This window comes from Mobula hypostoma, chromosome 20 (genome assembly GCF_963921235.1).
Source record: "Mobula hypostoma chromosome 20, sMobHyp1.1, whole genome shotgun sequence".
Classification (NCBI taxonomy): domain Eukaryota; kingdom Metazoa; phylum Chordata; class Chondrichthyes; order Myliobatiformes; family Myliobatidae; genus Mobula; species Mobula hypostoma.
In genome coordinates, this window is record NC_086116.1 from 19,428,666 (window position 1) to 19,452,902 (window position 24,237).

General features: G+C 42.0%; 1 protein-coding gene across 3 annotated transcripts in view; it reads right to left on the minus strand.

Moving 5' to 3' along the window:
• The window catches only part of kif21a (kinesin family member 21A), a 142,221-nt gene that overhangs the window by 99,646 nt on the left and 18,338 nt on the right, over positions 1–24,237 (minus strand). For all 3 annotated transcript variants that reach the window (XM_063072490.1, XM_063072491.1, XM_063072489.1), the window contains exons 2-4: positions 2,621–2,843; positions 2,048–2,230; positions 1,202–1,351 (exon numbers count right to left, since the gene is read on the minus strand). In XM_063072490.1, coding sequence (XP_062928560.1) covers positions 1,202–1,351; positions 2,048–2,230; positions 2,621–2,843 — 556 coding nt within the window. The remainder of the gene's footprint in view (positions 1–1,201; positions 1,352–2,047; positions 2,231–2,620; positions 2,844–24,237) is intronic.

The following is a 24,237-nucleotide window of genomic DNA, read 5'->3' on the forward strand; positions in this document are numbered from 1 at the left end:
CAAATGCAATGTTCACATTCATTTCATGAGGACTAGAGTATAAAAGACCGCACTTGAAATATGGTAAGCAGTTTTGGGTCCCTTACCTAAGAAAAGATGCCCTGGCTCTGGACAGCAACCAGAGAAGGCTCATGAGAATAATCCCGGGAATGAAAGAGTTAACGTATGATGAGCATTTGACAGCTTTGGTTTGTACTCGCTGGGAATTTTGAAATAAAGGGAAGAATCTCATTGAAACGTATTGAATATTGAAAAGTACTGGTCATGGAAAGTGGGAAGGTCCAAGACCAGAGGTCACGGCCTGAAAAAATAAGAATGTCCCTGAAGAACAGGGATAAGGAGGAATTTCTTTAGCTAGAGGTAGTGAATTTGTGATATTCATTGTCTTGGACGGATGTGGAGGCCAAATAACGGTGCATATTTAAAGTGGAGCTTGATAGATTGTTGATTAGTAGGGGTATCAAAGGTTACAGGGAGAAGACAGGAGAATGGGGTTGAGGGGGGGGAATAAATCAGCCATGATGAAATGGCAGAGCAGACTTGATGAGCCGAGAGGCCTAATTCTGCTCCTGTGTCTTATGGTCAAAAATGCCAAGGGCAATGTCCTAAAAATCTATTCCTTGTCTATTAATATTGCTTCAAAAAATCATTTCAGAATTGAGGTGTCATGGTCATGTAGTGGTTAGCATAACACAATGACAGAATATAATAAGGAGGCTGTACTTTCTCCCCATGACTGCATGGGGTTTTTTTTGAGGTACTCTGGATTCCCTCCACATTCCAATTATAGATTAATTGGTCATATGGGTGTAATTGGGTAGTATGGGGTCACTGGGCCAGAAGGCCTGCTACTGCACTTTAGTTTGTGTAATTTAATAATGCTTCTTATGAAAGTAATTATCAAATGAATCTGTTTGAAACAAGTAAGGATGGCAATATTTTCCATAAAAAACACAGAAAAGGTGTTTTAAAGGTACTTTTTCTCTTGAGGGAAATGTACAAGTAAATGAGTCATGTTTAAAATGATATTCCATTTACTTCTGTTCAACATATTAGCTTAAATGCAACATTTCAACTAATTTCGATGTCTGAAATTTGGTCCATATGATACAAAATACAATTCTCCAATCAAGATAAAATTGCCCTCCTGGACACCAATTTTTGCTTACCACTGATGCCTTGAATTTTAAAACAACCTCACCTCTGTTTCTGAGCTTATCATACGTGTTGTTACTCCTACAGCGTAAATTCCTCCACTTGCATCTTCATGGATTTTAATATTTGACTTTTTGTGTCTTGCCTCAAGGTCACGAATTGAATCAAACAGATCTAGAATTTCTTCATTATAAAGCTAGAAGAAATGAAAAACAATACAACTTTAAAATTTGCTTTTAAACGCCTATGTATCAGCTTGAGAAATAAAGTACTTAAAAAAACTGATAAGACTGTGACACAAGATGAGGCTTGCAAGTGATTAAAAACAGTTTTGTTTTGGCTGTAGTTTAAGAAAAAAAGTACACCAATAAGCAAGGAATTCCCATTTTTAAAACAGCCAGATGCTTCTTGCATACATTTTTTCTACTGTACTATTCACTTCCACTGCAAACTTCACGGTTATTTTTGGCCACCTGTACTTTGAGTTTCGTCTTCTTCCTAATTCTGAAATACTATGCCCTTCTCACGCTCCTTCTTTGGTCGTCTTGTCCAAAGTTGCAACATAGCCTCATTTAATCCAGACCGGTGTATTAACTCCTTGATCTTTCACCTTCCTTTAACACTTTTGAGTTACCCAAATCCAACCTAATGTTTGATGGCATTTCCAGAAATATTCTAGGTTTCTGATTTTTACTTTAAAAACAATTATTTTCTCAACTATTTGAGGATGCATTAAGTCTTCTGTTTTTAAAAAGAGCGTTGATTGAATCGAAATTTATTATATCAGTTGCTTACCTTTCAAAAACATGGACAACCTCCAAAACAATTCTCTAATTTACAAACCCTGAAACCAAGAGCAGCAGATCTTATCTTCAATTACTTAATTACATACCTCAAGAAATTGAGCACTGACTTTAAACTCTGGTGGTGGCAGTCCTTGTTCAACAGCAGTACGCTTTTTTTCCTCAATACCATAGTAAAGGTGTTTGACAGCACGTGGAATTATACCATGCTCAGCATCCGTGATGTTAACATCAAATCCAGTCCCCATGGTATACGTCTTCCCAGATCCTGTCTATAAAAGGGAACAATTTGCCTTAATTAATTACAAAGTATCTGATACTTCACAAAAGCAGAATCAGTTTTCATCTGGATTCAAGTTAGCTTTATTGGCAACAATAGTTATAAACTCTCCCTAAATCATCAGCTCCATGGTTCAGATTCTCAAACTATTCACAAGAATACATTATGGCAGAATGCCATGCTCCCAACGTTAATTTCACCTTGAAGAATGTAAACAGTGCCAAGTAACTTCCTTGATATTTCAAGAGGCAAAGGCTGATTGAATATTTGTGCTCTTCAGCAAGATTGCTCAACTTAGTTATTAAATGTCACATTGATTTACTGCCACCATCAGCACTATTGTGGACAATAGCATTCTTAAAAAGTACAATATAACACTCACTTGGCCATAGGCTAGAACAGTGGCATTATAACCTTCCAAGCAGCCATCAATAAGTTTTTCTACACACTTCAGATAGACCTCTTCTTGCTGAGTGTCCATGTCAAAAACAAAGTCAAAAGTAAATGCCTTATCCTTTCCAAGAACAACTTGGGGCTCTCCAGGTATAACCGATGTACAAATATGGCATCCCTCTATCTTCTCTTTAGCCAACTGTGGACGAATTCTGCACAAAAAGAAAGAAAGATATCCAATTGGTTTAGGGACATGAAAATTTCAAGATCATATCACAATTGGTGCTTCAAGCACGTCTTCCAAAAAACAATTTGACTGCATTAAGGAAGATGACTTCAACTTTTTAACCAGTGATCCAAGAATAAATTTTGCAAAATGATGTACTTCTGGAGCATTTCTACAAGTATTTTAATTTTGCCAAGACCCTTCATCAGAACTGAAATTGAAGAGGCTAGTGGGGTGGTCTGCCACATTATCTATTTAATGATACAAATAAAAACTGATCTAAAATTATGACAAGATAAAAATTGCCTATACTGATGCAGTGAGAAGAGCGAGTGACCTAAAGCTGGAGAATTTGAGAAAGACTGGAAAGCTATAAGAAAAGCCATTGAATTACTACAATTGTACAGAAGCTCACAAAAAATATGCAGTATGGAGAGGGATGGTAAATTAAAGTGGCTGCCAACTAGTTGCTCAGAGGGCACTGCATTTAATGCTCAAATGCAAGCAACATGATTTTTCAAGCAACAAAATTCTCAAGGACAAAGGAGGTCAGGCAGCATCTATGGAAGAAAATGGACAGTTGACCTTTCAGGTCAAAACCCTTCCTCAGGACCAAAAGTCTTTCTTGTGTCTCCAACTTGATTCCTCTGTTTGTAAAGCCGACTGATGAAGGTTATCCATCTGTAGTATTAAATCAGATTTCCTCTCCACAGATGGCATCTGATCTGCTGAGTATTTCAGCATTCTTCATTCAGTTTTAGGTCTCAGCACAAACAATCAGTTGCATTTAACAGCTTTTACACATTTCTTTGGTTACTCTTTCACTAATTGCCTACATTAAATCTATCAGATAGCTCCATAAAAAGTACAATTGCATTGGAACACGACCTCACCTAAACAAATATTTCATTTGTCTTAATTATCCTTCTCCTGTCAACTTTACCACTTAAAATACTCTTGTTTTCACTCTTCCCACTTCTCATGGCTTGGGAGTCAGAAGCATAAACATTCTCCTCTCCCATCCTCCAGAGCTCCTGAGGTGTTTTCTCGAACTTGTTTTCATTTATATATTTGTCATACTCTGAGTTTTGGCATTTACATAGTGCTAGATGTAAAAGGAAACAGTTCTGATCAGGTGGTATTAAACTTTGTATTGGTAGAGCTGCACTAATGGATGCAAGTCAGGAGTATTCCAGCAGACTCCTGATTTATGCCCTGTAAGATCCAGCCTCTGATCTGGTTTGGTAGCTATAGAATTCATGGGGTTGGTTTAGTTCAGAGATGGCAACTGCAGGTCTATCTTGACATGAATTACCTGGGATTGCATGAAGTAAAGACCAAATGTCCGCACTGGGATTCAGCTACAAACACAAGTTTAAACACAATTATAGCAATGTACAGTAGGTTAGGAAGCAGCTGTAAAGTTGATGTTACAAATATAATCAAGTGCACAGATACACGCTGACCTACTCAGTATCTCCAGCAAATTGTGTTGATGCAATTGCCATCCACAGTGGTAGGTTCAAAAATATCTTAGAAATGGTAACTAAAACACACAGCTAAACAACAAAGGAAAAGAACTAAGATTAATTAGATAACTGATACAAACCTAATGAACTCCAGGAACTTCAATGACCGACCAAGAATTTGGAGAAAATGTGACAGGATTTTAAATGAAAAACAAGGAGGGAGAACAAAAGAAAATTCAATAGGATTGCGCAATGCAATAAATGTAATGTTAATATTTCACATTCCTCAGTAGAAAAACTAAAATGACAAGATGATTTTGCAAGTGTTAACAACCTGCAAATGATTAGGTTTGGAACAAGGTATGCACACCACAAAATAACAATCTTGGATCCTCGTGCTGCCTAAAGACCAAAATAATAATCCTGATATAGTCATTCAACTAGCAGACAATCACATTTTCATCCACATACTTGGAAGCAGGACTCTGTTCCAACAAGAATTTTATTACTGATTGCCAAGGAGCATCATCTCTTTAAAAAAAATCTTTTTTTTGCATTTAAAAATTACAACACAAACATCAAATAGCTTAAAAACATGCACAAATTTTATGCAGCGCAAAAACTAATTAAAAACTAATTTTAACGCAAACAACAGGAATTCTGCAGATGCTGGAAATTCAAGCAACATACATCAAAGTTGCTGGTGAACGCAGCAGGCCAAGCAGCATCTATAGGAAGAGGTGCAGTCGACGTTTCAGGCCGAGACCCTTCGTCAGGACTCACGAAGGGTCTCGGCCTGAAACGTCGACTGCACCTCTTCCTATAGATGCTGCTTGGCCTGCTGCGTTCACCAGCAACTTTGATGTGTGTTGCTTAAAAACTAATTTTTAACACTCTGGAACATGAATGATAGTCAGGTGGGAGAGAAATAAAAAACAAGTTCTTTCATTTATTCTATCATGTTTCTTGGATTTACTGTGTATACCCACAAGAAAATGAATTTCAGGGTTGTATACGGTGAAATACAAGTACTTTGAACGTTGGGTATCTTTCTTGAATTCTTGTCTAAATCAATGCTGCTTTACTATGTATTGTCCTATTAGTTTATTCATGTCCCACATGCTGATCATAGTATTTATTCAGATGTCAATAAAGCATAACCATGTAAAAGGAGCAAGAGGAAAAGACAACCCCAGAAGAACTAAACAGAAATAAACAAAGTACAGTAGATTCCGGTTAATTAGGGCAGGGGTCCCCAACCTTTTTTGCACTGCAGACCGGTTTAATATTGACAATATTCTTGTGGACAGGCCGACCCGGGGGAGGGTGTTGCGGTAGGGTTGCCAACGGACAAGAGTAGCAGTCAAATACGTTGTGTTTACCCAGAGGAAGACTACAATGACCATGAAGCCTTGCGCGGGCACCAGCGCGCATCAGTGTACGGTTTGCCGATTTTTTTCTACAAATTGTTTTTGGCGATTCTGTTCGGGGGCGGGTGTTAATCACGACTGGAATATAGGTGATAAGTGGCTAATACACTCAATTTTGTTTCTAAAAGGGTTTATCTAATGAATTTAATATTAAACACACTGCGCATATTTTCCTTGCATGAATATAGTGATAAGTCAATTATCAGGGGAAGACAGGGGAGCTTGAAGTAAGTGTTGAACGAACTTCCAGTAGAAGTGGTAGAGGCAAGTTCGAAATTATCATTTAAAGAAAAATTGGGTAGGTATATGGACAGGAAAGGAATGGAGGGTTATGTGCTGAGTGCAGGTCGGTGGGACTAGGTGAGAGTAAGTGTTCGGCACGGATTAGAAGGGTAGAGATGGCCTGTTTCCGTGCTGTAATTGTTATATGGTTATATAAGTCACTTATAAATCAATAGCATCATAACATTTTAAGTAATGTTTGGATATTAAACACACAGCACATATTTTCCCCATATGAACATATAAAATCATTGCAACACACCAATATCGCTGAATCAGTGGGAGCCCTGGGCTTGTTTCCCTGCAACAAGACGGTTCCATCGAAGGTTGATGGGAGACAGCGATACTCGAAGGGGGTTCCTTATGTCCAGTCTATTCTGCAATTTAGTTTTCGTTGCATTAATTGCAGAGAGATGTTGGAAATGGAAGCAATGTTTTCAGTGCTTTCAAGGCTGTCTCAGGATATTTAGCCCTGACTTTGATATAGAATGCCGGCAGAGATATTATGTCAAACATACTTTTCAGCACACTGTCATTTGCAAGCTCGAGGAGTTGATCTTCTTCCCGCGCTGTCATGGATGACGCGCGGAAAATGACCTCGTGTGCGTTCAAGCTCAACAGTGGGCGTCACAGGGAATGAGGAAAGGTGCAGCTGACTCATATTGCCAAATCATATCGTTTCCTCGCAGCCCAGTAGCACATGCTTTGCAGCCCGGTACCGGTCAACGGCCTGGTGGTTGAGGACCGCTGAATTAGGGCACATCGGGACCAGGCACATTTTGGCCCAATTAAGCAGCTGCCCATTTTGGCCGAAGTTTTATGGAAATTGTTAAGATACAAAAAAGACAAACTGCCGCTTAACTTAATAACAAATTATGCATTTAGATGAAACACAGAACCAATTAGAACACTAATGCTACTACAGTACGATAAAACTGTATTAGTTCCTAATAGTTATCAATTACGCTGCCATGTTCCTTTGATTGACTGTTAATGAACAAAATGAGCACTGGCACCTTGTGTAGATAATGGGCTGCCTTGATACAACGATATCAATCATTACATCCTCCAAATTTTTACTGTAATATCCAAGATGATTATTGATACAATAAAATTCTTTGTAGTTCCTAACTTGTAGTGAAATAGTTTTTCTCAGTCCTGGTTGTTTCTGGCATCTCCAAGACTAAGTGTTTGAAATCGGAGCACGCAAAACAGTTCTGAATTGTCCAACTGCTTATTTCTTGCAACTATCAGTGACAAATATCACTGCTATTTGAACAGAAACACACACAACTGATGCTACAGGTCGATCCTCTATAATCTGGCACCACTGGGACCTGAGGAGTGCTGGATTAGTGAAAAGGCCAAATTACAGAAGGATCACATTAAGCAATAGCTAATCGCCTCATCATAACTTTAAAATGTCATGTAAATCAGTACAAGTTAGATAATAATGAAACAGAAATATTAAATGAGTAGCAAGTGAAATTTTAATAAAGTAATATACTGTACAGGCACAGATAAAAGGGTACAGGTAAATGTACAGGAATTAACTTATACAGAACAGTTGTGCACTTCCACTTCTAAAGTGAGACATTTAATATACCTTCAGGCAAAGTTACGTGTCTGCAAGTGTGGGGTTATCAGGATCATCAACATCTTCATCTTGAAAAATGAGTGAAGCATTAGGAACTGGTGCTGAAACTGGCATAACAGTTTCTTCAAAAACTGTTGATGTTGGTGGCAGCACAACTGGGTGAGCAGAAGCAGAAGTTGGAGAAAGGAGGTCTTCTATACGCCACATTTCACACGACCACCAGGCAGTCAGGGATTCGGCAATGGGCTCTTCCCTCTTCACTCGCAGTTACTGAGGGAATCCTCATTAGTTTCTTTTTCTCCACTTAGTAATATGCTTAAATTCAGCGGGTCACCACGTCTGATCTGAGGTCATAGGCAGAAGAGAACAGAGCGCCAGCCAGGCGACGCTAGAGGGCAGTGCGCGACTGCCAGCAGGCAGGCAAGAAGGCGGACCGACCCAGCACGCACCAGCTCCCCCGCTGCTGGCGGGCGAGACGGGCGGGTGCTGGGCGGCTGTGCCTCACGCAAGTGATATTAATAAATGCAGGAAAACAAGCAGGAATCGCCTGTCTGTGCTTACAAGAGTGCGCCAACACGTGAACAGATCTAGCGCAACCAAAACAATGCGCAGCAGATTAGTATGGTGGCCCGGGAAATTTGAAATTGCAATTGCGCGGAAAATTTGAAATCAGTGTTGGATTATCGAAGGAACCGGATTACAGGTCGTCGGATTAGTGAAGGTCCACTGTATTTAAAAACTGCTCTATCTAAACATGATGCAGTGTCTAACAGCCACACAAGTGCACATAACTGATATTGGTTAGACACTGTTCGACAATAGTTTCCTGTCCCAATTAAGTGGCAAAGTGTCCCAAATAAACAAAGGAAATCCCGGATAGTTTCTTGATTAGCTTTTGTTCTTTAAGAGTTGTCCAAAATAAGCAGCTGCCTCGATTAACCTATGATCCAAATAACTGGAATCCACTGTGAATATCACTATTGCTTTTCATACCAAAAAATACTTCTCCGTTCTCTTGACTGTATATCCTCGCGTTCTGTCACTTGTAAAAGTCCTATTCCTTTTTCTCAGTTCCCCTGTCTCTACTGCATCTGTTCTCGGGATGAGGCTTTTCAATCTGAAATATCGGAGATGTCTTCCTTTTTCAAAGAACAGGGTTTCCCCCTTCTACAATAACTGATGCTGCTGTCACCTGCATCTTACTAATTTCTACACATCTGTACTCACCCTATCCTCCTACAGTTATAACAGAGATTAATTTCCCCTTGCCTTGGAACTTGTTCCTGCAAACATGAAAAGTGCTACACCTCCTCCCTTGCCACCAGTCAGGGTCCAAAAGAGGTCTTTACACATGAGTTGACACTTTACCTGCGAATCTGTCAGGGTCATCTATTGTATCTGCTGCAGCACCCTCAACATCAGTGATACCCGATGTAGACTGGGGACTACTTTATTAAATACCTTTGCTTCATCCACCACAAAAGTGGGATTTCCCAGTGGCTACCTATCGCAATTCAACTTCCAATTCTCATATGTTGGTCCATGGCCTCCTCTACTGACATGATGAGGTCACAATCAGGTTGGGGGTACAAGATCTCATATTCCATCTGAGTTGCTGCCAACCTGATGGCATGAACATCAATTTCTTCAACTTGCAATAATTTTTCCTCCTCCCCTTTCTCTCTTTTTCCAGTACTCATTAAGGTTCCCCTCTCACCCCTTCTCTTATCCTCTTCTGCCCATCAACTCTCTCTGTGACCCTCCTCCATCCCTGTCATGCATAGTTCACCTTTAGCCCTTTATCCCTTTCACCTATCGTCTCCCACATTCTCATATCACCCCTTTCCCATCCTGGTTTTACCTATCACCTGCCAGCTTGTACTACTTCCCTTCCACCCTTGTAATTTTGGCTTCTGCTCCCTTCTTTCTCATCTTGATGAAGGGTCTTGGCCCAAAATGTCAACTCTTTATTTTCCTTTGTGGATGCTGCCTGACTTGCGTAGTCCCTCCAGCATTATGCATGTGATAATTTTATTTCTTTTTCCCTTTGAGGAAAAAGAATCACTGCGTGGATACAATTATCACTTTTCTTAACCCCATCATCCTCAGCATTTAGGAGATGTAGTCAATAATGGCTACTGGCATTCTGTCTAGCATTACTCTGCCAGTAGCCCAAAATGGTCTTGAAAACAAAGGGGTTTGTAAACAACTCACTGACACATGTTGGGTGCAAAACCTGGTGTACCAAACTCTTCAAGTTTTCTCAAAAGCTGAATACTGTGTTCCCATTTTGAAAAAAAAATTATGGCAAACTTATCAACACCCCATTTCACCTCTCAATTATAGAAAATCTATCACTGTTTCATGATTACTTGTCATTTTATACATATTCAAAGGTTTCAAAGGTACAATATACATCCTGAAATGCTTTTCTTCGTAACCATCCACGAAAACAGAGTGCCCCCAAAGAATGGACAGTTAAATATTAGAACCCCAAAGTTCCCCCCCCAGCTCCCCTCCCTCCCGTAAGTGGCAGCAAGCAAAAATCCCCCCTCCCTGCACCAAAAAAAAAGCATCGGCACCTGCCACTAAGCACTCAAGCATGAGCAAAGCAACAGCAAAGACACAGACTTGCAGTACTCCAAAGGCTACACTGTTCACCTGGCATTTGACATACCACAGGCTCTCTCTCCTCCTAAAAAGGGAGAAAGATATGTCTCCATTTCACAGCAAGAGGGGAGACATAACAACTTGCTGGTTTATGATGTTTAAAGTCTGTTGCGTTGCCTTTTCCGAGCTCTGTGTCCAAGATCTCGGGTCTCTGGGCACACAGCCAGAGATCTTCTGTCTCCAACGACACACCGATCTCCTGCAGAGGTACTGACCTCTAATCTTCCCATCTCCATAGCCACGAGATCCCGGGCTCCGAAGGTGAGCGGAGCTCTTAGGCCAAGCCCTTGGCGTGCTGAACAATGGCCAATTGTTAAGAAACTGGAAGAAGAGCTTGAACAGAAAACAACTTGTTTTTGACCCATGTTAAACAGGGCTTCAAACTGCAACAGAGGATACACACTTCCGTCTACAGTCCAGGTACTAGTCAGGCCAATTTTATCACCTGATGAACATGTGGCTCTTAAAATTCTCATGGTTGCAACTATGAAAACCTGCTCAAACCAGACAACACATCTTGGAGTTACACTTGCTCTGCAGTAAGAATTGGACCACTTCAGTGAACAAAATTAAAACCGATGAATTTGTTAAGTTATAAAAGGCAACAACTCATTCAAATGTACTGTACATTTAAATTTATTCCACTTCTATTAGCACATTAACACCTCCTTCCTCCGTTCTTCCTAAACACACAAAAATGCTAATGATTTAATTTCAAGATAACTGCTGGTCTATATGCAACCTCTTACATATTTGAGGAGATGATGCTCCAAGATCGGTGTCAGCAAGAAATAAAAGAAGATGGCTTGAGATTACTGTCATCTATAGGTCATAAGGATGATCACAAAATACACGAGCCAGAGGTTTGCCTTTTAATTATTCTGATCTTGTTGAGAGTCAATATTCAAGTTATATAGGTGTCAAAACATCTTTTATTGTTCAAAACAAATTGCACATATTTTAGAAGCCGGAATCTATAATAGGAATGCAATACAACATTCATAATACCTCTACTTGGACACCGATGCAACACCATCATTGTTTTAATAATATTACAATGCAAATCGTTTAACACTATGACAAGAATACATCACTATTTATCTCAATAATACTGAGTATTTGCTTGTTGACAACAGAACAATGTTGCGCTCAATGTCAAAGACTCCATTACAAGTTGTACGGTTCAATGAATGCTGCTAGGGTTACAAATCAGAAATAAATGCATTAATTTGAATTGTTTCCAGTATTTCTATTTCATAATTTAATAAGCTTATAATTCACCTTACAATTTCAAAAATCAAAAACAAAAAGGTATATGCTATCCCTGAACCAAAGTAGACTCCAAAGATGTTCAGACGCTCATATAATCCGTGATTAGCGGATTCCCCCGTTCGTCACATTCCTTAGAGTTGCTAACTTTTAAAAAAATTTCAGTCAGCTCACTTTTCTCACATAATATTTCATCATGATATCTTTTCACTAAAATGATTATTAGCAACAGTGCACTGGAATTCAATACCAATCCTGTCCATTCCAATCCCACCACCAAAGCAGCTGTACATCAGAAAATGACCAATTTATCCTTAATGTTTTCTGTTAATCTTCCGTTTATGCATATGCTGAACCCTTTGGTCTATTTGTAAATGGGAGACGTTTCCACCATGAAGGTAGTGTGATTATGCCTGTGTTATTTTCCAAAATTCTCAGTTCTGAAACAATCAAATTAGAAAGTAGCAAATGTAATATTACTTTTCAGAATAGCAAAGATATAGAATACAGCCTGTTCATTCTCTGAAATCAAATTAATTGTGTTACTCATCATCCAAGTCATTTGCTTATTTTGTTTCATTTTTTAACTTGCAGTAAATTAGTGGTTTCGTGCAACTTCATAATATGTATTCCACTGGAATGGAATCAAAAATGAACTAGTCTGATAGCTTATTAACATTTCTTGAGTAAAAGGCTCAACTTGGCAAGGTGCTAAACAACCTCAAAATCAAACATGATGCCTGGCTTGAAGGTTACGTTGAGGTGCTCAAAACTAGATTCCAGACTTTCATGTGAACCAGAAAAGGGAAAAAAAAAGTTTGCCGGGGAGGTCAGAGGCAGCAAATACCAGAAGGATATTTCCAAAGTAATAGAAATAAAAAAGTTAATTAAAACTTCAGCCTTGCATCAATTTGTAGCTCCAAGCCCAAGATCAAATCTTATGCAAGTAACTCCAGAGGGGCAGTATTATCATGAACTTTACAAAGACAAAAAGCATGTTGCTTGTACTTCAAAAGTACCTAATCAGAGAAACATTGCTTTGGGATATCCTAAAAGGTATATGAAAGTTGTAGATAATGCCTGTTGAAAATCCAATCTTAAATTAATCAGCTCTCCCATTTACTTTCACTTCAAAGAAATTTGATTAGATTTGAAAAACAAATGCTCAAGTACAAACATGCTGCTCAGCCAGTTCACATGGTTTACTCTGGGTAGTTACTATGACTAATGGGTTCTGGGACTTCTCAGAAAACATTCCATATTTTGTATCTTACCTATTCTAAAAAGTAATATTAGTTTTACTACCCCTCCATATCATACTGCCCAGGCTTGCATATCTAGACAGTTAGGATGCATTATCCATGGTGAACTCTGACTGACGGGGGCCTCAGACTTTTTCTAATCTGCTTGTTTCAGAAGGGTGAGAATTTTGGAAAATAACACAAACATAGCTATTCCAATTTTTAAGAATCTAAAGATATACCCCATCAAGTTCAGGGTTTTATCATATTTTGGTTGTTGAAATTAGAGTACTTTCTCCAAATATTCATTCTCATTAAATCCTTGTCTCTACCAAGTACAATATATAATCTCAACTATATCACTATAATCAAATCCGGCTCAGTCAGAAGGACATGTTGGGAATAGAACCAGCCTACTTGAGTTGACATTCTTGGTGCACAGTTAAACTGAGATACAGTGGATGTACTGGCACATGAAGCACTCATGAGAATTTTTAGAAGTCTGGTTCTGTTCTGATAACTCCGAAAACAAACATATTGAAATTGACATCATCCAAGATCCCCAAACAGCCAAAGAAATGCGAGCCAACAGAATTCAAAGGTTAACTGAAGAGGTAGCCAATCAGGACCAAGGCAAGCAAATGCCTCTGGGAGGACTCACCGTTATAAACGTGAGCCCTCCCAGCGAGGAATACTAACAAATGTAACAAGCTAATTGCCAAGCTTAGCTAAGACTGCAACATCAGTCTGCTTCAGCCTGAGCTACCAACATTCACCATCATCCTAAACTAGCCAAAAAACAAGATGCCAACCTGTTACAGCTTTAACACTGAACTACATGCCTATTCAACTGCAAGAACAAAGCTGTAACATGCCATAACTAATGGATCAGATCAAAGTCTTGCAGTCCCGCCTGATCTAATTGACAATGGAGATCCACAACCAAACAGCCAAAAGAGGGATGTGTCTCCAAGGCAATCACTAGCCTCAGTGATGGATTTCAAGTACTAAAACAAGGCTGAAACATTTGAAAACACGTTTACCCAGAAGTGCTGAGTGGATGATCCATTTTGGCTTTCTCCTGAGATCATTATCACAGATGTTAGTCTATAGTCAATTACATAGAAAACCTACAGCACAATACAGGCCCTTCAACCCACAATGCTGTGCCGAACACATCCTTATTTAGAAATTACCTAGGATGACCCATAGCCCTCTATTTTCCTGAGCTCCATGTACCTGTCCACGAGTTTCTTAAAAGACCCTATTGTATCGAGCCCATTCCACGAACTCACCACTCTCTGCGTAAAAAACTTGCCCCTGACATCTCCTCTGTACCTACTTCCAAGCACCTTAAAACTGTGTCCTCTCGTGTTAGCCATTTCAGCCCTGGGAAAAAGCCTTTGACTATCCACACGATCAATGCCTCTCATCACCTTGTACACCTCTCATCCTCCGTCGCTCCAAGGAGAAAAGGCCGAGTTCACTCAACCTATTCTCATAAGGCATGTTCATATTCCAGTCAACATCCTTGTAAATCTCTTCTGCACCCTTTCTATGGTATCCACATCTTTCCAGTAGTGCGGCAACCAGAAATGAGCACAGTACTCCTAAGTGGGGTCTGACCACAGTCCGACATAGCTGCAACATTACTTCTCGTCTCCTAAACTCAATCCCACGGCTGATGAAGGCCAATGCACCGTATGCCTTCTTAACCACAGAATCAACCTGCATAGCAGCTATGACTATGGACTCGAACCTTAAGATCTTTCTGATCCTCCACACTGCCATTACCATTAATGCTACCAGTCTTACATTCTGCCATCATATTTGACCTACCAAAATTAACCACCTCACACTTATCTGGGTTGAACTCCATCTGCGACTTCTCAGCCCAGTTTTGTATCCTATCGATGTCCCACTGTAAGCTCTGACAACCCTCCACACTATCCACAACACTCCAACCCTTGAGTCATCAGCAAATTTACTAACCCATCCCTCCACTTCCTCATCCAGGTCATTTATAAAAATCACGAAGAGAAGGGGTCCCAGAACAGATCTCTACGGCACACCACTGGTCACCGACCTCCATGCAGAATATGACCCATCTACAACCACTCTTTGCCTTCTGTGGGCAAGCCAATTCTGAATCCACAAAGCAATGTCCCTTTGGATCCCATGCCTCCTTACTTTCTCAATAAGCTTTGCATTGGGGACCTTATCAAATGCCTTGCTGAAATCCATATACACTAAATCTACTTCTCTTCCTTCATCAATGCGTTTAGTCACATCCTCAAAAAAAGTCAATCAGGCTTGCAAGGCACGACCTGCCTTTGACAAAGCCATGCTGACTATTCCTAATCATATTATGCCTCTCCAAATGTTCATAAATCCTGCCTCTCGGAATCTTTTCCATCAACTTAACAACCACTGAAGTAAGACTCACTGGTCTATAATTTCCTAGGCCATCTCTACTCTCTTTTTTGAATAAGGGAACAACATCTGCAATCCTCCAATCCTCCGGAACCTCTCTTGTCTCCAGCGATGATGCAAAGATCATTGCCAGAGACTCAGCAAACTCCTCCCTCGCATCCTAGAGTAGCCTGGGGTAGATCTCGTCCGGTCCCGGTGACTTATCCAACTTGATGCTTTCCAAAAGCTCCAGCACATCCTTTTTCTTAATATCTATATGCTCAAGCTTTTCAGTCCACTGTAAGTTATCTCTATAATCACCAAGCCAGGCAGCATCAAAAAAGATGGCACCGGTAACTGGCGACTTTGCGCGTGCTCTCCCGAGCAAACTGCCCTCTCCACTATCCTATACCCAAGAAACCCTTCTAAACCTCCAATCTGCTACATCTAGCAAGATCAACAACACCCTGGTGAAGCTACTGACCCAGCTGGAGACCACCGCGCCAGAATTGCTTCTTAAACTCCGGACTGCACCTGGACCTGACCAGCAAGGCCCACCACGCTCCCGGAGACCCGTGGTCTGCTACCGTGCCGTTGCGCTTGGAGACACGGCCAATTCCGACCAGCACCTCTCTGGAGCGGACGACCACACAGAAGTGATGGCGGAGACCTCAAGGTGCCCCAGACGCTTCCCTGGAGTGACCACCGTAAAACCCCATTGGTGGACATCCACAGCTGTCGGAAGTGAGGTCTTCGCTGCCGATCTCAGAAATCGAGCCCAAGACTTGGCTGGAGCGGAGGCCTCCGCAACCGTGACTCGGCTTACGGACTTCTTTCAGCCAGGAGCCCGGCCATCCGGGATTAAGTGTCGGCCTCGGGGCCCGACCCAATTGACAGCCCAGGCCCCCGGCAGCTGGAAGTGGCAGTGGAGCCTCCCCTATCACTCAGCCTGACCCAGCGCGCCCAACAGCGCGACCCGCCGATCGATCCCCACGGGATGCGTCCACCAACCTCAAAGAGCTGACAACAACACACTGCATCGATGGAAACCTGAAAAGATGCACTATTTACTGAGGAAGCGTGGGAAAAGAGCTGGGCTGCTGGTCAGATTGAAGCTGAGGGGCTTCAGGGTCCCTGTGCCCACCATCCTACTAGCTAATGTGCAAGCCACAGAGAACAAGGTGGATGATCTTAAAGGGAGACTCACCTACTACAGGGAGATGCAGAACTGCTGTGTATTCTGTTTTACTGAGACCTGGCTCTCCTCTGCCACTCCAACTGTGCCATCTGACCGGAAGGATTTTCGATCCATCGGATGGACTGCATGGCATCTTCAGGCAAGACGAGGGGAGGTGGTGTCTGCCTACTGATCAACACTGCGTGGTGCTCGGACACAGTAGCACTGACAAGCTCCTGCAGCCCGGACTTGGAACACCTGTCGGTGAAGTGTCCTCCCTACTATCTGCCACAGGAATTCACCTGGGTCATACTGACAGCGGTCTACATTCCCCCTCAGGCGGACGTGGAGTGTGCTCTGAACATACTGTATGCCAACATCAGTGAACTTGAGACCAGGTATCAGGAGGCTTTGCTCATTACAGCTGGGGACTTTAACCAGGGCAACCTCAAAAAAGGCACTGCCAAAGTTATACCAACATGTCTCCTGCCCCACAGAAACTGAAGCGGGAGGTCACGGTGTCAAAAATAGTGTCGCGTTGGACGGAGGAAACGGATGAGATCCTCCGTGACTGCTTTGAATCGGTGGACTGGTTAGTACTCAAGGACTTGGCAGCTAACCTTGATGAGCAGGCCTCAGCTGTCACGGACTTTATTTGGAAATGCACGGAGGACTGTGTGTCTCGCAAGACGACCCGGGTATTCCCTAATTGGAAACCTTGAATGAATTATGAGGTCAAGTCCCTTTTAAAGGCTAGAGCTGCGGCTTTTAGGTCCGGGGATACCAACCGTTACACGGAATCCAGGCGTGAATTCCAGAAAGCCATTAAGGACGCCAAGAGGCAATATCGAACCAAGTTGGAAGCTCAGGCTAATCAGAGGGATACCAGTAGACTATGACAGGGTCTAAATGAGATCACCAGGCGCAAAGAAAAGGCTGGGAATATCAATAACTGCGGCGCTTCTCTTCCTGATGAACTTAACGTATTCTAACAGAAGAGGAGCGTCATGCTCCCTCCAGATGAACCGGACCTGGTGGCATCGAGATTTATCGTCACCGAGGACGTTAGAAGGGCCTTCCTGAAGATAAATCCAAGGAAGGCGACGGGCCCAGATGGCATCCCGGGACGGGTTCTCCGGGCCTGTGCAAGCGAGCTAGCTGGAGTGTTTGCTGACAGCTTCATCTTCAACTGCTCCTTGCTTCAGTCTAAGATCCCCTCGTGTTTTAAGAAGGCAATGATAATCCCAGTGCCAAAGAAGAGCAAGGTGGCATGCCTGAATGACTATCGACCTGTGGCTCTGACATCAATTGCTATGAAGTGCTTTGAGAGATTGGTTATGGCACACATCAACCACAGCCTACCAGCCAACCTCGACGCTTTGCAATTCGCCTACCGGAGCAACAAGTCAACGGCAGATGCCATCTCTCTGGCCCTACTTTCTTCCTTAGAACACCCGTAGAATAAAGACGCATACATAAGGCTCCTTTTCATTGACTACAGCTCTGTCTTTAATACCATCATTCCAAATAAACTGATTCCTAAGCTCCAGAACCTGGGCCTTAGCACTCAGATCTGCAGCTGGATCTTCAACTTCCTCACAGACAGGACCCAGTCTGTAAAAATAGGGGACAAGCTCTCCTCTACAATCACTCTAAGCACCGGTGCCCCACAAGGCTGTGTACTCAGCCCCCTGCTATACTCACTGTACACCCATGATTATGTAGCCAAGTTTCCATCAAACTCAATATATAAGTTTGCTGATGACACAAATGTAGGCTGTATCTCGGGTAATGATGAGTTTGAGTACAGAGAGGAAATTAAGAACCTGGTGGCATGGTGCGAAGACAATAACCTATCCCTCAAAGTCAGCAAGACGAAGGAATTGGTTGTTGACTTCAGAAGGAGTAGTGGACCGCACGACCCAATTTACATTGGTGGTGCGCAAATGGAACAGGTCAAAAGCTTTGAGTTCCTCGGGGTCAATATCACAAATGACCTGACTTGGTCCAACCAAGCAGAGTCCACTGTCAACAAGGCCCACCAGCGTCTTTACTTCCTGAGAAAACTAAAGAAATTTGGCCTGTCCCCTAAAACCCTCACTAATTTTTATAGATGCACCGTAGAAAGCATTCTTCGTTTTCTTTTTCAATCTTTTTATTAGTTTCAATATCAGATTACAAAAAGTACATAATAATTGGGATTATATTAATTGATAATAATTATTGGAATTTACAGTCAGGTAACACATGGTTAGAGACATCCCAAAATCACACAGATTAGCAACAAAATATATAAGTTGTATACATAAAATATAAAAATACCATAAAAAAACAGAAAAAGAAAAAAAAAGGAAGGGCTATTTTGATACCTCAGATAGAACCAACAGTGTCGCCACTTCGGCTCCTCTCCCCATATAATAAAATCACAAAGTAGATTTGGCAAGGGTCAAATTACATCATGTGGAAGTATTGAATAAACGGTCTCCAAGTCTCATCCAATTTAATAGATGGGTCAAAAATGACACTTCTAATTTTTTCAAGATTTAAACAAGATATAGTTTGAGAAAACCAATGAAATGTAGTAGGAGGATTAATTTCTTTCCAATTCAATAGTATAGATCTTCTGGTCATTGAAGTAACAAAAGCAATCATCCGACAAACTGAAGAGATCAAATAATGTTTTTCTATCATTGGTAAACCAAAAATGGCAGTATAGGATGAGGTTGTAAATCAATATTCAAGACAGTGGAAATAATACCAAAAATATCGTCCCAATATTTCTTCAATAAAGGGCAAGACCAAAACATATGAGTTAATGAAGCTATCTCAGAATGACATCTATCACATATAGGGTTTATATGACAATAACAACAAGCTAGTTTATCCTTAGATATATAAGCCCTGTGTACAACTTTAAACTGTATCAACGCATGTTTAGCACAAATAGAGGAAGAATTAACTAATTGAAAAATTTTTTGCCACTTCTCAGGAGGTAAGCTGAAGTTCCCTTTCCCAGTCACTCTTAATTGTATTGGAAACATCTGGATTTATTTTCCTTATCATATTATAAATAATTGCTATTGAACCTTTCTGAAAAAGGTTTAAATCCAAAATTTTTTCCAATATATCAGTGGAATATGAAATCGGAAAGGTGGTAAGAACAGTACTTAAAAAGTTTCTAATCTGTAAATATCTAAAAAATGTGATCAAGGTAAATTATACTTATTAGATAATTGTTCAAAAGACATAAAACAATTATCTGAAAATAAATTAGAAAAATGTTTTCCAGACCAAATATGCTTGATCCAAAAAAGAGGGTTGAAAAAGAAAGTTGGATATAACAGGGCTAGTTAGAATAAATTGATTCAGTCCAAAAAAATTTAGAAAGCATTCTTCTAGGGTGCATCACAACCTGCTATGGAAGTTGTCCTCTCCAAGACCGAAAGAAGCTGCTGAAGATCGTGAACACAGCACAGCACATCACACAAACCAATCTTCCGTCCTTGGACTCACCGCACGCTGACGGAGTAGTGGTGCCAGGATAATCAAGGACATGACCCACCCAGCCAACACACTTTTCGTACCTCTTCCCTCCGGGAGAAGTCTCAGAAGCTTGAAGACTCGTACGGCCAGATTTGGGAACAGCTTCTTTCCAACCTTGATAAGACTGCTGAATGGATCCTGACCCGGATCTGGGCCATATCCTCCAAATATCTGGACCTGCCTCTCGGTTTTTTTTGCAGTACCTTACTTTCCATTTTTCTATTTTCTATTTATGATTTATAATTTAAATTTTTAATATTTACTGATTTCTACTATTTTTAATATTTTTAATCCAGGAAGCAGGAAGCGCAGAATCAAATATCGCCGTGATGATTGTACGTTCTGGTATCAACTGTTTGGCGACAATAAAGTATAAAGTATCTATAGGAAGAGGTACAGTTGATGTTTCAGGCTGAGACCCTTCATCAGGACTAACTGAAAGAAGAGATAGTAAGAGATTTGAGAGGGGGAGGGGGAGATCAGAAGTGAAAGGAGAAGACAGGAGGGGGAGGGATGAAGCTAAGAGCTGGAAAGTTAATTGGCAAAAGGGATATGAGAGGATCATGGGATGGGAGGTCTAGGGAGAAAGAAAGGGGGAGGGGGGAAATCCCAGAGGATGGGCAAGGAGTATAGTGAGAGGGACAGAGGCAGAAAAAGAGAGAAATAAACAAAACAAACAAACAAACAAATAAATAAATAGATAAAAATAACGGATGGGGTACAAAGGGGAGGTGGGGCATTAACAGAAGTTAGAGAAGTCAATGTTTATGCCATCAGGTTGGAGGCTACCCAGACGAAATATAAGGTGTTGCTCCTCCAACCTGAGTGTGGCTTCATCTTGACAGTAGAGGAGGCCGTGGATAGACATATCAGAATGGGAATGGGACGTGGAATTAAAATGTGTGGCCACTGGGAGATCCTGCTTTCTCTGGCAGTCAGAGCATAGGTGTTCAGCGAAATGGTCTCCCAGCCTGCGTCACGTCTCGCCAATATACAGAAGGCCACATTGGGAGCACCGGACGCAGTATATCACACCAGCAGACTCACAGGTGAAGTGTCGTCTCGCCTGGAAGGACTGTCTGGGTCCCTGAATGTTGGTGAGGGAGGAAGTGTAAGGGCATGTGTAGCACTTGTTCCGCTTACAAGGATAAGTGCCGGGAGGGTGATCAGTAGGGAGTCTACTAGGAGCCTACGGACTCTCACAGCTACTTGGACTATTCCTCTTCTCACCCTGTCTCTTGCAAAAATGCTATCCCCTTCTCTGTCTCTGCTGCACCTGCTCTCAGGATGAGGCTTTTCATTCCAGGACGAAGGAGATGTCCTCCTTTTTTAAAGAAAGGGGCTTCCCTTCCTCCACCATCAACTCTGCTCTCAAACGCATCTCCCCCATTTCACGCACATCTGCTCTCACTCTATCCTCCCACCACCCCACTAGGAATAGGGTTCCCCTTGTCCTCACCTACCACCCCACCAGTCTCCGGGTCCAACATATAATTCTCCGTAACTTCCGCCACCTCCAAGTGGATCCCACCACCAAACACATCCTTCCCTCCACCCCCCCCACTTTCCGCAGGGATCACTCCCTACGCGACTCCCTTGTCATTCATCCCCCCCATCCCTTCCCACTGATCTCCCTCCCGGCACTTATCCTTGTAAGCGGAACAAGTGCTACACATGCCCTTACACTTCCTCCCTTACTACCATTCAGGGCCCCAGACAGTCCTTCCAGGTGAGGTGACACTTCACCTCTGAGTCGGCTGGGGTGATATACTGCGTCTGGTGCTCCCGATGCGGCCTTCTATATATTGGCGAGATCCGACGCAGGCTGGGAGACCGTTTCACTGAACACCTACGCTCTGACCACCAGAGAAAGCAGGATCTCCCAGTGGCCACACATTTTAATTCCATGTCCCATTCCCATTCTGATATGTCTATCCACGGCCTCCTCTACTGTAAAGATGAAGCCACACTCAGGTTGGAGGAACACCACCTTATATTCCGTCTGGTAGCCTCCAACCTGATGGCATGAACACTGACTTCTCTAACTTCCGTTAATGCCCCACCTCCCCTTCATACCCCAACCGTTATTTATTTTTTATTTTATATATTTTCTCTCTCTCTCTCTTTTTCTCCCTCTGTCCCTCTCACTATACTCCTTGCCCATCCTCTGGGTTTCCCCCCTCCCCCTTTCTTTCTCCCTAGGCCTCCCGTCCCATGATCCTCTCATATCCCTTTTGCCAATTAACTTTCCAGCTCTTAGCTTCATCCCTCCCCCTCCTGTCTTCTCCTTTCACTTCTGATCTCCCCCTCCCCCTCTCAAATTTCTTACTATCTCTTCTTTCAATTAGTCGTGACGAAGGGTCTCGGCCCGAAACGTCGACTGTACCTCTTCCTATAGATGCTGCCTGGCCTGCTGCGTTCACCAGCAATTTCTAATGTATGCTGCTTGAAATTCCAGAATCTGCAGATTTCCTCGTGTTTGCCTACTATCACCAAGATCCTTTTCCATAGTAAATACTGAAGCAAATTACTCATTAAGTACCTATGCTATCTCCTCCAGTTCCATACACACTTTTCCACTGTTACACTTGATTGGTCCTATTCGCTCATATCTTATCCTCTTGCTCTTCACATATTTGTAGAATACCTTGGGGTTTTCCCTAATCCTGTCCGTCATGGCCTTCTCATAGCCCCTTCTGGCTCTCCTAATTTTATTCTTAAACTCCTTCTTGCTGGACTTATAACCTTCTAGATCTCTATCATTACCTAGTTTTTTGAACCTTTTGTAAGCTTTTCTTTTCTTCTTTTTCCAATAGCCTTTGTACGCCACGCTTCCTGTACCCTACCATCCTTTCTGTGTCATTGGAACGTATCCATGCAGAATTCCACACACATATGCCCAGAACATTTGCCACATTTCTGCTGTACATTTCCCTGAGAACATCTGTTCCCAGTTTATGCTTCCAAGTTCCTGCCTGATAGCCTCATAATTCCCCTTACTCCAATTAAACGCTTTCCAAACTTGTCTGTTCCTATCCCTCTCCAATGCTATGATAAAGGAGATAGAATTGTGATCACTATCTCCAAAATTTTCTCCCATTGCGAGATCTGGCACCTGACCAGATTCATTTCCCAATACCAGATCAAGTACAGCCTCTCCTCTTGTAGGCTTATCTACATATTGTGTCAAGAAACCTTCCTGAACACACCTAATAAACTCCACCCCTTCTAAACCCCTCACTCTCGGGAAATGCCAATCAATATTTGGGAAATTAAAATCTCCCACCACGACAACCCTGATATTATTACATCTTACCAGAATCTCCCTCCCTATCTGCTCCTTGATGTCCTTGTTGCTATTGGGTGGTCTATAAAAAAAAAACACCCAGTAGAGTTACTGACTCCTTCATGTTTCTAACTTCCACCCACAGAGACTCAGTCGACAATCCCTCCAGGACTTCCTCCTTTTTTGCAGACGTGACACTCTGATCAGCAGTGCTACGCCCCACCTCTTTTGCCTCCCTCCCTCCCTGTTCTGAAATATCTAAAGCCTGGCACTCGAAGTAACCATTCCTGCCCTGAACTATCCAAGTCTCTGTAATTAGATTCAACTTAGATTAGATTCAACCTTATTGTCATTGTGCCGAGTACAGACACAAAGCCAATGAAATGCAGTTAGCATCTAACCAGAAATGCAAAGAATAGTGTGTTACGTACCCCGTAACTGGGTTGCCAAACCAGCAGAAATGGATCACTCAGTTGGAGTCTGGATTACTAAAACTAAGAAAGTTTTATTAAAGAAACAAGCAACACAGTACTCTAATCAAAAGGATAATAAATGCAACAGTTCAGCAATGATAAACACACATGTACACAGAATTAGGATAACAGGATCAATCAAGCTCTATCGTCGTCTAGGGGTAAATGACCAGTTTCAAAGTGACGCAAAGTTCAGTTCAATTGAATTCAGTTCAGCTCGCAGTAATCACTGCCGTGGGAGATGGACAGTGGGGGGAAGGAGAGAGAGAGCAAAACGAATGAATATTCAAATGGCTTCCACACAGACCTTCGATATTCTTCGCAGTCAGCTTTCGGGCGAGCCCTTTGTGATATCTTCTGAGGTCACCGACTGTGACCCCTCAGTTTCCAGATATGATCGTCTCTCTGCGGTGAACCTGGCACCCAGACAAGGGCGGACACACACCAGGTTCCCGCTGATCATGCCTTTCCACCCTGTGCGTCTATGGCTTGGTCCCGCGACCAGCCTGCCAAAACTTCCCACCGACTTGT